At 36.3% G+C, this 13,657-nt stretch overlaps 1 protein-coding gene across 1 annotated transcript in view; it reads right to left on the minus strand.

Annotated features, from left to right (window-relative positions):
• Positions 1 to 13,657, minus strand: part of LOC140236947 (uncharacterized) — a 40,585-nt gene that overhangs the window by 1,536 nt on the left and 25,392 nt on the right. The window contains exon 7 of the mRNA XM_072316892.1: positions 8,596 to 8,790. Coding sequence (XP_072172993.1) covers positions 8,632 to 8,790 — 159 coding nt within the window. The 3' untranslated portion in view covers positions 8,596 to 8,631. The remainder of the gene's footprint in view (positions 1 to 8,595; positions 8,791 to 13,657) is intronic.

Consider the following 13,657-nt stretch of genomic DNA (forward strand, 5'->3'; position numbering starts at 1 on the left):
ATACATCTATTAAAACCAGTACACAAGCCCTGTTTCATAAAGCTGTTCGTAAAGTTACGTACAACTTACGAGCGACTGGTCATCAGTTCTGATGTGCTATACTTATCAGAATGTCCATAATTCAGCACAAGAACTGATCACCAGTCACTCCTAAGTTATTCGTAACTTTACAAACAGCTTTATGAAACAGGGCCCAGGTTAGAATGTGCATGGTTTTAACTAGTGGTTGGGTGTTAGTGAGTTGGTCTGACTTTTGGGTGATCAATGCTCACTGGGATAGCCAGTCAGCAATTGTGCAAAAATGACCAAAAAGAGTGGGACATTTTGTAATGTTTGTGCATGGGTGGAATCAGCTGTATTCTTCCAAAGCAGAACATACATCTGTGTGAACAAATTAGATGTGCTAAAGCAGTCTTTAAAAGTGCAGTTGATAGAATACTTTTACAATTATTTTTGCATTCGATGCAAAACTTAAACCAAGACAACCAATGATTTGCAAGGCATATAGAAATTACAGTACAGAAATTAAGTTGCATAATAGAACTGGATGATGCATGGGTTTGAAGCTGGGCTGTATCAGTGGCACTGAAGCAAACATGTTTACTACTGAAAACTCAGAAAAAGAAGGATATTGTACAAAAAACCATGGTTTCTATCATTTGCTTGATAGAATTTATGCAGAAAGAAACTCATAGAGCACAAAAGATGTCATAAAACACACTGTGAATGTTTCTGAGATGTTACTGCAAGGAAAGGAAAACTGGTTGAGGATGAGGGAAAGTATCCTGCTGATCTGATTAAGTTTCTACATTCATTTTTTTTTTTGGGGGGGGGGGGATGTGACATGTTGAAGTTACGTCTTCTGCAACTACTGATCTACATAGCATGGCAGATGATGATGAAAAAACAAGGCACAGAATGATCTAGCTCCAGGGTGTCTGATGATATTTCACAAATGTCAGAAGTCCCCCCACCTCATCTCCTGTCTTGCAACCTTCCTCAACAGCATTTCTAATCCGTCAGATGGAACATTATAGTCTCTTTCCCACCGGTCTTAATCAATATGCTTTGTTAACTCCTAGTGTGCCTTGAGTAACAATTGGCACAGCAACCCATAGCATTGTACACACTGCCCAAAGTCTTTGGTACGGAAAGATTTAATGACACATTGTGTAATGTGTTATGTGAAAACAAGTGAGGGATCTGTCCCTACATAGTAGAATTACTCCATACACTCATGCGAACAGACAGACAATCAACACTAAAATCAACACTACACCATCATCTCATCTCGATACCTCACTCTCTATCTCTTTTTCTCCTTGTAGGAAATGAGGTATGCACACATCTCCTTGCAGCTGTAGACATCCATCATTCTACCTGCCTATCAGATACCACGTGGGCAATCACATGTAGTACAAAGTGGTTTATTTTCAACTTTGATTTCTTTTGCTAGACACACTACCACATTTCTGGTTTTGGTTTTAAAGATGATGTTCCCTTTTGGGACCATGATCTAATCCCTTTTGTAAAACCTTACCAGCGTTATGGGCATTATTGGCCAGTCAGATGAGTCTTCAAAGCATTAGGCATCACACTATAGCTCTTTGTACTCTCTTTCACTTTTTACCCCCAACACCCTAACAAAGATAAAAGAAACAAAAAACTCAAGGATCACAACATACAACATGTATGTCTACCACAATCCCTTAGCAATGCTCTGATGGCCATTGCATGTACATTTTGTATACAGTTGTTTCCAAACTTGGAAGGATTTGTTCTTTTATTGGGTAAACCTATCATAAAAAGGGAATGAAAATATGAATTCAGAACCGCACGAAGTGGCTAAGCCCTAATTTGATGCTTCTAAAAAAATCTCTGTCTCAATGATGAACCCTCACATCTGGAAAAGACTTTAACACAGTTGGCCAAGGAGCTTTGGCATTCCTGCATTGGTATGCCTGCAGCAATTCAAGGAGGGGCATGGTCTTCAGCAGCTACATGTTTCTAGTCCCGCCTTTAATTGTAGTTAAATTGTGTCAGTTGGTTAATAACATCAGAAAGCAATCAGAACTTGCAAGAGACTTTGAGGCTGCACTGAGCAGAACTGTTTGTCGATGACCAAGGGAATCTAGAGAGGTGCCATCCCCTCATAGCCATCATGGTGCTTGTCCAGCTGGCTTCATAAAAGATGAGATTCAAGAGGCTGGTGGTCAGATGGAAATCAATGAAGCAGGGGAGGAGGAAGATGCCCTCCTGGAAGCTAGACATCCATGAACTCATGACTTGAGTAGGCAAGATATCAAGGAGAAAGCATCCCATTTAAGGGACAGGCAAGCACAATACTTGAAACAATGATGCTGCCAGCTGGATATATGCCTGGGAATTGGCTTACATATTTCCTCTCCCGGTAGACTGCAAGCTGAGATGCACTGCTACTTTAAAAGATAGGGAGCTACACAGTTGCCATGGTCACGAGCAGATGACTAGCAGGGAGGAACCCTATGACCATCAATGTCACCACCAGCCATACATATAAAAGCTGTTACACTCAATCAATCTACATTGTATGTGTGTTGAAGATCATCTCTATCTTATCCTTCAAGCAAATATGGTACACATAAAAGTGGGAAAGAACACTCATGTTTGGATCTTTGAACAAAATTGATCTTTTACAACGTTTTGGGGTTTTTTTATTCATGGAAAGGTATATGTTATATTTCTGAGGAAAAAGAGCCAAACCCTGCATTGAAATATACTGCTCCATTTTTTTTCATATTTCATGGTTGCTAACATTACGGTAAGTAAATTCAATAATGATAAGAAATTGTAAATGTATTTTAGCATTTCCTCAATCACTACAAGAACTGGAGATGTTTTTCAACCTAATGCCAGCTAGAAGACAAGAAGATAAAAAATCACCAGTAGATGAGAAACCATGCGGAATTCCAATTCTTTTTTTATTTCTAATTGCAGATCTTTTTTTTTCTTTCTGTAAAGATGATATTTGATGATATTTTTGATTTCTAAACCTCACACAAAAGGCAGTTACTCCACTTCAGCATACCTCAGTGAAAATGAAAATCATTTAAATCCTCAGACACCAGCATGAGCAAGTGATAGGAAAGAGGGAAAAAAAAATCAAATTGATCACACCCCTCACTAAAATATTCCCGAGGGAGGGAGAGAGAGAGAGAAAGAAAGCCAATAAGGATGAAATTTGATCTAAGAGGTGCATTATGCACCAAAATGGTAAAAAGAGATAGAGCTAGGTTACTTAAGATGAGTGAGCAGCTTAAATCAAGGGGCTAAATGTCTTCGGTGCCTGCAAATTACATGATTCTGGTCACGTCTGTCACAGCTCCAAGGGACCGGCTCATTTGGCAAGGCAGCAAAATGGCATGGCCTACACACGCTCAACAAGCTTCCTTGTTAATCACATAACATGTTTAATTCCTCGATATACAGCACTCTCATGGGAAAGAATGCTGGGTAAGGGTGGTAATGAATGTGAGAAAGCACTGGGGGGGCTGCAGCAGGGAGACAAAAGCCAAGGCATGGGAGTAAAGCTTGTGTCATTTTAACACCGTTAGGTCCTTCACCTTCCAAAGAATATCCTGCACATCTACATGTAGCACTACAGCTAAATATTGCTAATGGTAATAGAAGAGATAACAATTAGACTCTTAACCCATATCCGCTGATCTACGGGATTCGTGAAGAGAAGCCACATGCAACATCATAAAAGAGCAAACTGAAGTGAAAGAAAATAAAATTCATATGAGTAAAGTCACATTTATGCTGTCGATGTTCTTGTATTATGTAATCATTATGCATGGGACAAAGCATGCAGGTATAGGCCTAGCCACTTAAGCAAAGAGGGCAATACACTCTACATAAGCATCACACTGCAGGGCTGCTAACATTCACACATCACAACCAAAGAGTTTCCAAAGATTTTGGTTAGGGAGTCTCTTTTTTCTTAATATGCATCTCATATACAAGATTAATTTTTAAATCAGGCTCCTATTCTTATGAAGTATGTCAGCATATTATGAAGAACCACTAATATCTCAGGAAGATTTCTACAGCAGACTCAGAAAGACTTGGAAGGTCTGATACAACTCAGATGAAATATAATCATTTAAATTCTTCTGCCAAAGATTTAAAGCAGACAAACTTTCATTTTTCCAGATGCTTTGTTTGTTAAGAATAAACATGCCATTGCCCTATTACTAATAGTAAATACTAGTTTCTTTGGGAACAAAATACCTTTGATATATTATCTGATAAGTAAATTTTGGTTCACTAAAAAAAAATAAAAAAAATCATATGTTCTTAATTATGAGCACATACTTGTACTTATTCTTTTCTGCCATGTACACCTTTACATTGCACCTGGTCAGAATCATCTAAACATGGACCAATGAAGTGTGAATGTACACAGCCAGCTTAGATAAACCATGTGTATCTTAAAAAAGGGAAAATCTATAAAAACTGCATTGTTGGCACTACAAAAACAAACATTAACACAATAGCAACAGCAGTTATAATTGCCCTTTTCACACTCACTTTCCACAGCAGCGAATTTTGCAAACATCTGAGAAAATCAATGTAAATGAAACATAACTGACACACACACTTGGCATACCATGTGTGCAAGGAGTGGAGGTATGTTTGTTGTTTTTTTTTTCTTATTCTATGGGTAGCTCATCCTGAATGTGCAGGCACTAGAATAAGATAGAAATGAAAGAGCAATCATGGGAATGAGAAAGGAGAAAGTTTGATTATATCAATTAATGCACAGATGATATGCAAACAGGTGGATGGAAATAGAACTGAGGCAGGCAATTAATTTTGAGAAAAAAGAGAAAATGTTAACTAGAGCAAGTTATGAGTTTATGTGAATCATTCAGCATCAGAACATCAATGTTCCTGCCAAACTCATGCACGGATTATCATTTACCAAGCTATTTTGACATACTCCCATTTGAGTACTTACTGATTGTGCATTGTCTGTGTGTTTCTGTGTTTTGGTGCAATGCATAGGTCACAGGTAAGTGATGACTCCTAATGAACAAGCATCCCCAATTTCCTGCAATGAGACATATTGCCATTTGCAATCAGCAACAGCCCACTTGAAAGGTCGTAGCCGCAGATTGTCAGTTTATTAGCCCAGAGGGCAGCATACAAACTACATCTTACATCCAAAGTGGTTGCCCAACCACATACATGCTAGCCAGAAGGCAAAAAAAAAAAAAAATAGGTACAAGTAGGCCAATAAACAATGACACAGATACCCATGATACACACCTTTGTAACAAGAATTAGTGCACACACCCGCACACACACACACACACATTCAATATGCAAGAAAATTGTAAGATACCACCTGGAAAACGGAAAGCTGGAGAACTCGGGGAGAAAATTGATGAGTAACATATAAGCACCCACCAACAAGACTAAAAGATGTCAAAATGGGGGATCATCGTATCCTGAATGTATTCAATTCTCATTTCTTTTATACGCTCATAAAAATATAAAAATAAAAAAAAAACCCACTGAATTCACTACGAATTATATTTACCATCCACACAAGTGATCAAGAAGTCATTAATTGTGGTCTTGAGCATACTTTTTCCCATTTCAATGACAAAAGTCAGACTCACTCAATTGAAAAAAAAAAAGTCTGCTGAAATAACCATCGTATGTCAACACAAGTCTTTCCTACTTCCATTTTTAATGTATTCAAAAGGCTTATCCTTTGCTTCAAATTATCAAAGCATTACTATTAAGTCATAACTCATCTTTTCAAGGTGAACATTAGAGTTTTCACTTTATTGAAAAATCAAGTATATTTAAGTATTACATTTCTCAGCACAAACTAAAAGTGGTGTGTCAATGACAAAAAGTCCTCATCCAATTAGCAGGTGCACATCACTTCTTCACGAAAATTTGTGCAACTTTTCAGCTCTATTACTTTGCAATTTTTCACTCATTTTCAATGAAACTTTCACTACTATGTTTGCATGACTTTTCTCTTTTTTGACATAGACAAATATAAAAATCTGAAATGAGGTTTCTCTCATAAAACTATCATAAAGTATAAATGTGCCAAGATTGTGAGCAGTTTTGTTTTCTCTCTATTCCAAATGCCTATGTGTGCAATGAACACATTTCAGGAGTAGTTTCAAGTTTGTAGAATATGGTTACAGATCTGCCAGATTAGGTTAGAGGAGAATTGAACAGTTTGTTTGCAAAAACCGATAAGTCCATATTTGAAAACCGATAAGTCCATATTTGCAAAATGGAGATATTTGCGATTAAAGGTCAAGAAAAATAAAGAGAATAATAAGAAAATTTTTGCTTCTTTTGACCATAACTTAAGAAATATACCTGTATATGCAGTGACCAATATATCATTTAAAAGGTATTATTTTGTACTTTATGACAGAGATCGTACTTCAAAATCTTCAAAAATGGACTTATCGGTGTTAGCAAACAAACCCTTCAATTGGTTCATCAGAACTGTAGCCTACATGTATCACCATATAGTGGATGCATCCTTCACCACAGCTCACATTTCTTTTCTGCCTAACAGAATCACTTCTATGAGTGTCCGTTACAATGTGACACTTTGAACCCATCAGTTGAATGCTCTCTTCACACACAAAGCAGAATCTCACAAGCAAGGGCATTCACTCCTAATTCACACAGGCTCGTTCAGTCCGACAGATGATATAACTCCAGCCCGCAGAGATAGAGTCCATGCATACTAGATTAAACAAAAGTGACACAGATGGATCCTGTGTCCGTAATGAGAGCCAAAAACAAACGTTGCCCTGAGTTTGCCAGCAATGGCTAATTGAGAAACTCTCCATTACAAACCTACGGGAGCTCCCACCAAGATGTTCACTACCACATCCCAGTCTGAGTGAGTAAGTGGGCCTACGCATTTTCACGTCTGCATTAACTCTGACCCGAATGACGAGAGGAGTGCAGTTATACCTGCATGCTTCTCTGAATGCCAAATCTGACAAACACACACTCCATACAATATCCATTAGCCATGATCGTATCTCACGCTAACTTCCACTTCAGCTCAAGTTTTGCTCCGCATTCACAAACATTTAGGAACAAATCAACAACAGCATACTTCCATCTCTCTCTCTCTCTCTTTGCACATCAGTTGGTACCATTAGATTAAGATGGGGGTTGCTTTTACGGAGCACGCTTCCAAACAAAACATGTAGCAAAGATGACTATATGTCATAAATCAAATCTAGATTAAGAGAGTAATGTTGTAGATACTCAGTCTTCCATGCTTGCATATAATGTGAGTACCCAGAGTCTTCATGAGGTTTCTATAAAATTCCACATACTCTACAATGGCTAAGCAATTATAGGTCTACTGTAGATATGAATGTAGGCATGATCAGGCCACAAAGCCAGTAAGACATTCGATTTACCACTTCCATGACTTGTTTCACTTGCTGCTTTTATCAATTTACTTTCTCTCTGTCTCTTCATATATATGTATAGTATTATGTAAATATATATGCATATTGATACACACAAACACATACAGCCGCGCCAAGGGATAGCACCTCCCTGAATAGAATTATACAAATCCATTATGCAGAAAGGTAGCCACACAGACCGCAGAGAAGCACCTTCTCTCTATGACACACATGGAAATATTCCGCACAAATGTCATCTTGTTTGTGTGAGCCTATGTGGGTGTAGTCTTGGTTTAGCCATCACCTTGGTTTCCCCCTTGATTTGGCACCTGTTTGAAAGTTATGCACTCATCAATATTCATTCTACCAGGGCAGCTTTCATCAACCTGTATGCTTGCCACACTTTTTGCTCCCCAAATATTGCCAGTAAAATCAGCTTGTTTCTCCCCTTCCACTCCTCCCCATAAGTCACAATTAAATATCTTTGTGTTAGTGGTAACAAATATTTCGTCTCAATATGAAATTTGATGAGATTGTTATTATCAAAGAAAGGAAGTGAAATGGCAAAAGATATGCTGCCATGTCATGCAGGCTAAGCAGTGGGGTGGACAGGGTGGAGGTAATACAAAAACAACAAATGAGCAACAAAGTGGTTTGAAAGAAAAGACTTAGAAAAATTATACCATTACCATCAAGCACACAAACAAGTTTCTAATGAAATCATGTGAGTGGTTGTGATGCAAGCATTGTGAGGCATTTTGAGGGATTTATACGACAAATGTCTTGACAGAGGTCAAATTGTACAGATAAGAAATCAGCAGGTATATTAAAGTCAAATGTTACATGGCATTCTATCACCATCGATCCTTTGGGTAGTCATTACAGCTGCATTCAATAGCTTGTTCTTTTTCTTATACCGTTACTACACTATTGCTGAAGATTTAATATTGCTGAATATTGCACAGACTGACAGAAAGAAAATATTAGATTAGTAATAAGATGGAAATAAATAAATGTTGATGTTAGGAATAATGGCAGTGTTATAAAGCAGCTATGAATGGATGTCTTTTGGCCATGAAAGAACGAAAAATAATGACACATTGACATTTTGCGGAGCAATGTGGCAGATACGCACACCGAGCTGTGACACGAGAAGGACGGGATGCAATCACTACACAGTTGGGTCTGATTTGAGCGACATGCTGGGGTCAGGGGTGCTGTGCTGTCCCACCGGCACCACTTTCTGGTCCAGACGCCGACTCCAGCGGTGCCTGCGCCGGGACGGGTAATCTGCCCGATCATAGCTCTCATCCTCCATCATTGAGCTTTGCTGTTTGGGGAGTAATTCAATCAGAAGTGATTGGGTTTGCAAGTCTCCCTCCTTGTCTCTATGTGTGTCAGTCAGTGTATATTGTTATTTCTCACTATACTTTCAACTCTTGGCATTTCAGCAAATACCTAAGGGATTTGTTGCTATGGCGGTGACAGGTCAGTCTCTTGCTGCAGAGAAGCGGTGGCTGCAACGTGTGGCATATATAAAGGTAGTCTGACTTCAAGTCTTGTTCATTTCTCTATTTGATAGCTGCCATCAAATCCTTGAATCATGTCCCTATTCATCATGACAGGTTATTTAAATTCAGTGCAGATTACTTCATGGGTCTATAAGATTTCTTGTTTCAGTTTGGTCTGTTTTCGTTTCTACACACACAGGTGTTCAAATGAAAAGAGAAGTCCGAACTGCATCAAAACTTTGGAGAGGACAATTCCCTTCACCAAATGCTCCAAGTGCAAACAGAAAAAAAAAAACATGGACATTGATTTAAGCATGTCGATGATTTGTAGAATATTTCCACCCATGTGTGCAACCACCACTTTTCCTCTGCAACCTACTTTGCCTTGCTCATCTCTAAACCAGACAAAAACTCCTGCGGGAAAGAAAACCAGATTGTGAAACAATGTGAGAGCAAAAGGAGCATTTCCAATCACAGTCACCTAGATATAATCATATGGACTTAAAGACACGGTTGTAATTTAGCATGTTGCCAATGACACTTTATGAAAGCATGGGAGCATATCTACACAATACACTTCTATAGATAACACCAAATGTTAAAGGGATTTTTTTTAAAGAATGTTGTTTTAAATTTGTGGATGGGTTACAGCGCAGGGTGAACACCTAAATGAACAGAGGGAGAACATTCACAAGATGTTGCAATTCAAAATGATATGCAAATGAGTAGAGAAGGGGAAGATGGGTGGAACATGGCAAACCATTTTTGACTGAAACAAGGTGATCACGTGCCGGTTTTACATCATCTCTGGATAGCAACATGACGACATGTGACATCCGTTGCAGCAACATTGCTGCCACAAGAAGTTCATTTACCAGGGAACTACAACATAAATTTACTATAGCACTGATAGTAATTATACTTTGATTTTTTTTCCATTCCTTACCACCATATTATGCTTTACCCACATAAATAAACTTACTACAATATCAATCACATTCAAATTTTTCCTTAGCAATTCATTTTCTAATACATTGCAGTGAAGAGTTCACAAGTAGCATTCTGTATAGTGATACTTCAGACCACTTATGAAATCTTACCATTTGCAATCAAATCAAATGTGAACAACAAAAAAATCAAAATAAGTATGAAATGTACAGAAAAGAAGTCAAATAATGAACTGAATTTTTTTATGTTTGCTCTTGATCTTTACCACAAATTTGATATGGAAAACTATAAATGACCTCCTAGGAGAGAACAGAATAGATAGCACTGGTCACATTCTGCATAAATGAAGCAAAAATTAATGATCCACACAAAAATAGTTAATGTTTTTAATGATTATTTTTAAAATTAAGGTTCAAACTTAGCAGATAATATTGCTCACAGTGCCACACAATTTTACCTAAGTTCTATTCAACCACACTTGATAAATTCAATTATATTTCTCAACTCAGTTAATGATTATGAGAAATTTAACATAGTTAAAAAACTTAATTCAAGAAAATCCACAAGACATGAAAATATCAGTGCATATTTATTGAAAACTATCAGTTATCATATTGCTACTTTATCAATTCACATCTTTGATTCATGACTTTCAATGGGTAAACTTCCAATCCCTTTAACTTGCTAGGTGCTCATATTCATTAAAAAATTATTCATGATTAGTTAGTATATATAGTCTAATATCAATCTTTCCCAGTATATTTGAAATCCTTGGGGAAAAAATCATATGTAATGATCTCACTATTTTTCTAATAAACAACAACCTAATAAACAACAACCTGTTGATTCCTAATTGGTTTGATTTCAGACTAAATAAAAATCAATGGATTGCACAATTCTAAATCTGTATGACCATATAACTGAGGCCTTTTTGAAAAATTGGTATTTCTGTACCCTTCAACAGATTTTTAGATCTGTTTGTAGTTCAATTAATTTATCATTTGTTTTCTTATATATTTTCTGAGGGTCTCATATTGTATAAGCTTTGCTTTTTAGTGACATCCCACATTTCCATTCCCATCCTTATCTAATTTGTACAATGCATATGTACGAATTAAACAAACAATTACATTTTCTTCATTTTGTTACCCATTATAACATGTATTTTGTTTTATTAACATTTTTGCAATATTACAAATATGTTCTGCTTATGGATTGTATATAATTTTCTCCGTTTATTTGATGGAAATGAAAATGAAGTTGAACTTTGAACTTTGAAAAACATCTGACACAATTGACAGTGACATATTGATATATAAATTAAGATTGCATGGCACAAGAGGACAAGAGCTCAGTTGTTTCACAGACTACCTGCATTTAACTGCCAACAATATGTTAGTTTTCAATCCAAAAGCTAACAAAAACTGGACATTAAATTTGGTGTGCCATAAGGCTCAATATTAGGCCCATTATTGTTTACTCCTTATATTAATGATATGTAGCAAATATTTGTTATTTGCATCAAACTTAAGACATTCTTACAGTTAGTTAACATTTTCAAAATGGTTGAAAGGTTACAAACTATGACTTAAAACAACAACAAAATGATATTCATTACAAAAGAGTAAACAAACACCATAGGGAATTTGTAACATAACCATTGATGGACATACCCTACTGAAAATACTACACAAGATTTCATGGACTTATCACTGTTTGCAATCTAAACTGAAACAAACACTGGAATACTTTACAAATAAAAAGGTCTTTTGCCTGAACAATCTCTCCAAATCTTATGTAATATATATATTATTTTCATGTCATATTTCATATTGCACCATTGTTTGGGGATATTTCAGCATAACAAAAATAAATTCTTCATACATTAAGAATACAAGAAAACAATATTTTCACTAACAGGCATATTTAAGTCTAGTCAACTCCCATCCCCATTTCATCATATGTACAATCTTTATCCAAATATACACACACATCTGACTTCCCATTAAACTGATTATCACTAAAATAGTCCTAAACTTAATTTAATTTAAAGATTAATCAGGCACCATGGACCTTATAATATACCCTGCTATCTAAAGCAATGTCCTTCACTTAAATCCTTTTAAAACTATCCTTTAAAAATATCATATTCAATACTTCATCTTTACACTCTATATATGGGTTTTCTCAATTTTTGTTTGTGTTACCTCTTAGCTCTTACATTACTCATTCATTCACATATTTTCAAAGATGCAATTCATTTATTTCATCACAAAACAACAAGGGCCCTTTCAAACTTTCAAACTATAGCCACACACACACACACACACACACACACACACATACAAAAAAACAAACACACACACACATGCAATATAAACACATGTACAGTCATAATCACTCACAAACATCCAGAAGCATGAATACACATAACCACTCACACATGCATTCACAACGTACACATAGATGCACATGTCTACTCACGCAACACATTCTCACTGATCTTCAATAATAATAATATATCAAGCACATGATAAATTGCACCTATTTCACTTAATTTACGACCCTCCACAATTAGCCTGTCACACTGCTTCCTTTTTTTTTTCTTCCCTATTTCCTTCTCATTGTTGATTCCATTAAGTATACTTCATGCCAAGTTTCAACGGTAAATTGCCCATTTCTTTGAATTGTGTTATATCATTTTTCCCCTGGGGATACCATCACTATCAAGCACCTGCTTCACATCACAGACTTCTGCATGTTGTGTTTTGTTTTTTGTTCTCTAGATTTTCAAAATGAAAATAAGTGAATTGTTAACTTCTTCATTGTCATTATTCTAATACTTCAAAGATAATTGCTATCATAATACTGTGATTTTTAAAGACTTTTGTTTAAATACATGTACCATTCATTCATGTATGATTTTCATGAGAAAAATGCAGAAATACATGTATCATTAATTAATGTATGACCTTCATTAAAAAAATGCAGAAATACATGTAAGATCAAACTGAACAAACTAAATGGAACATCTGTTGCTCCATTACTGCAGAGTGTTGTGAACGAGATACACCCATATGTCATCCAATCGGCATACTTGTGTTCAGTTTGACTCACTGCTGGACTCAACATCTCTAAATGAGTCACATCTCCATCAACCATACCACTGAAATATTAGAGGAGCTGATAGAGTACAGTGAAACAGTCAAAAGTCACATAACACAAAGCGAACATGTACTCACCTCGTAACAATACAACGGAAATTTGTGTTGAGAGTTAGAGTTAGTTGTCATGCAGTAAATACAGACCAATGTTAATCAAGCAAAAGATAGATGACCTTGACATACTTTTGGAGAAAACAAAGTTTCCTCTTTCAGAGAAGAGTTGCTATAGTCCCACAGCCTCAAACATCTCATATACATGTATGTAATGACATGCTCAGGTGATTAAGGTTGACTTATTTGTGATATTTTGTGATTGTGTTTTCTCAAAGAAATATCTCTTAATGGGAAACGATGAAATTTAAAAAAAAAAAAAGGAAAGAAAAAACATTAAAATCAGCACAAGTGTCTCTAAACATTAATTTTACCAGATTATGACTTTTTGCCTATCAGCAGTAATGATATACAGTTTGACTTCGATCACCCGGCCTCCTTTTATCCGGAAATCTCTATTATCCGGACGCGTTCACACAGTGAAGGACTTTCATCCAAAAATTGAGAAAAACAGTGACTTTCA

Source organism: Diadema setosum, chromosome 13, assembly GCF_964275005.1.
Source record: "Diadema setosum chromosome 13, eeDiaSeto1, whole genome shotgun sequence".
NCBI lineage: Eukaryota > Metazoa > Echinodermata > Echinoidea > Diadematoida > Diadematidae > Diadema > Diadema setosum.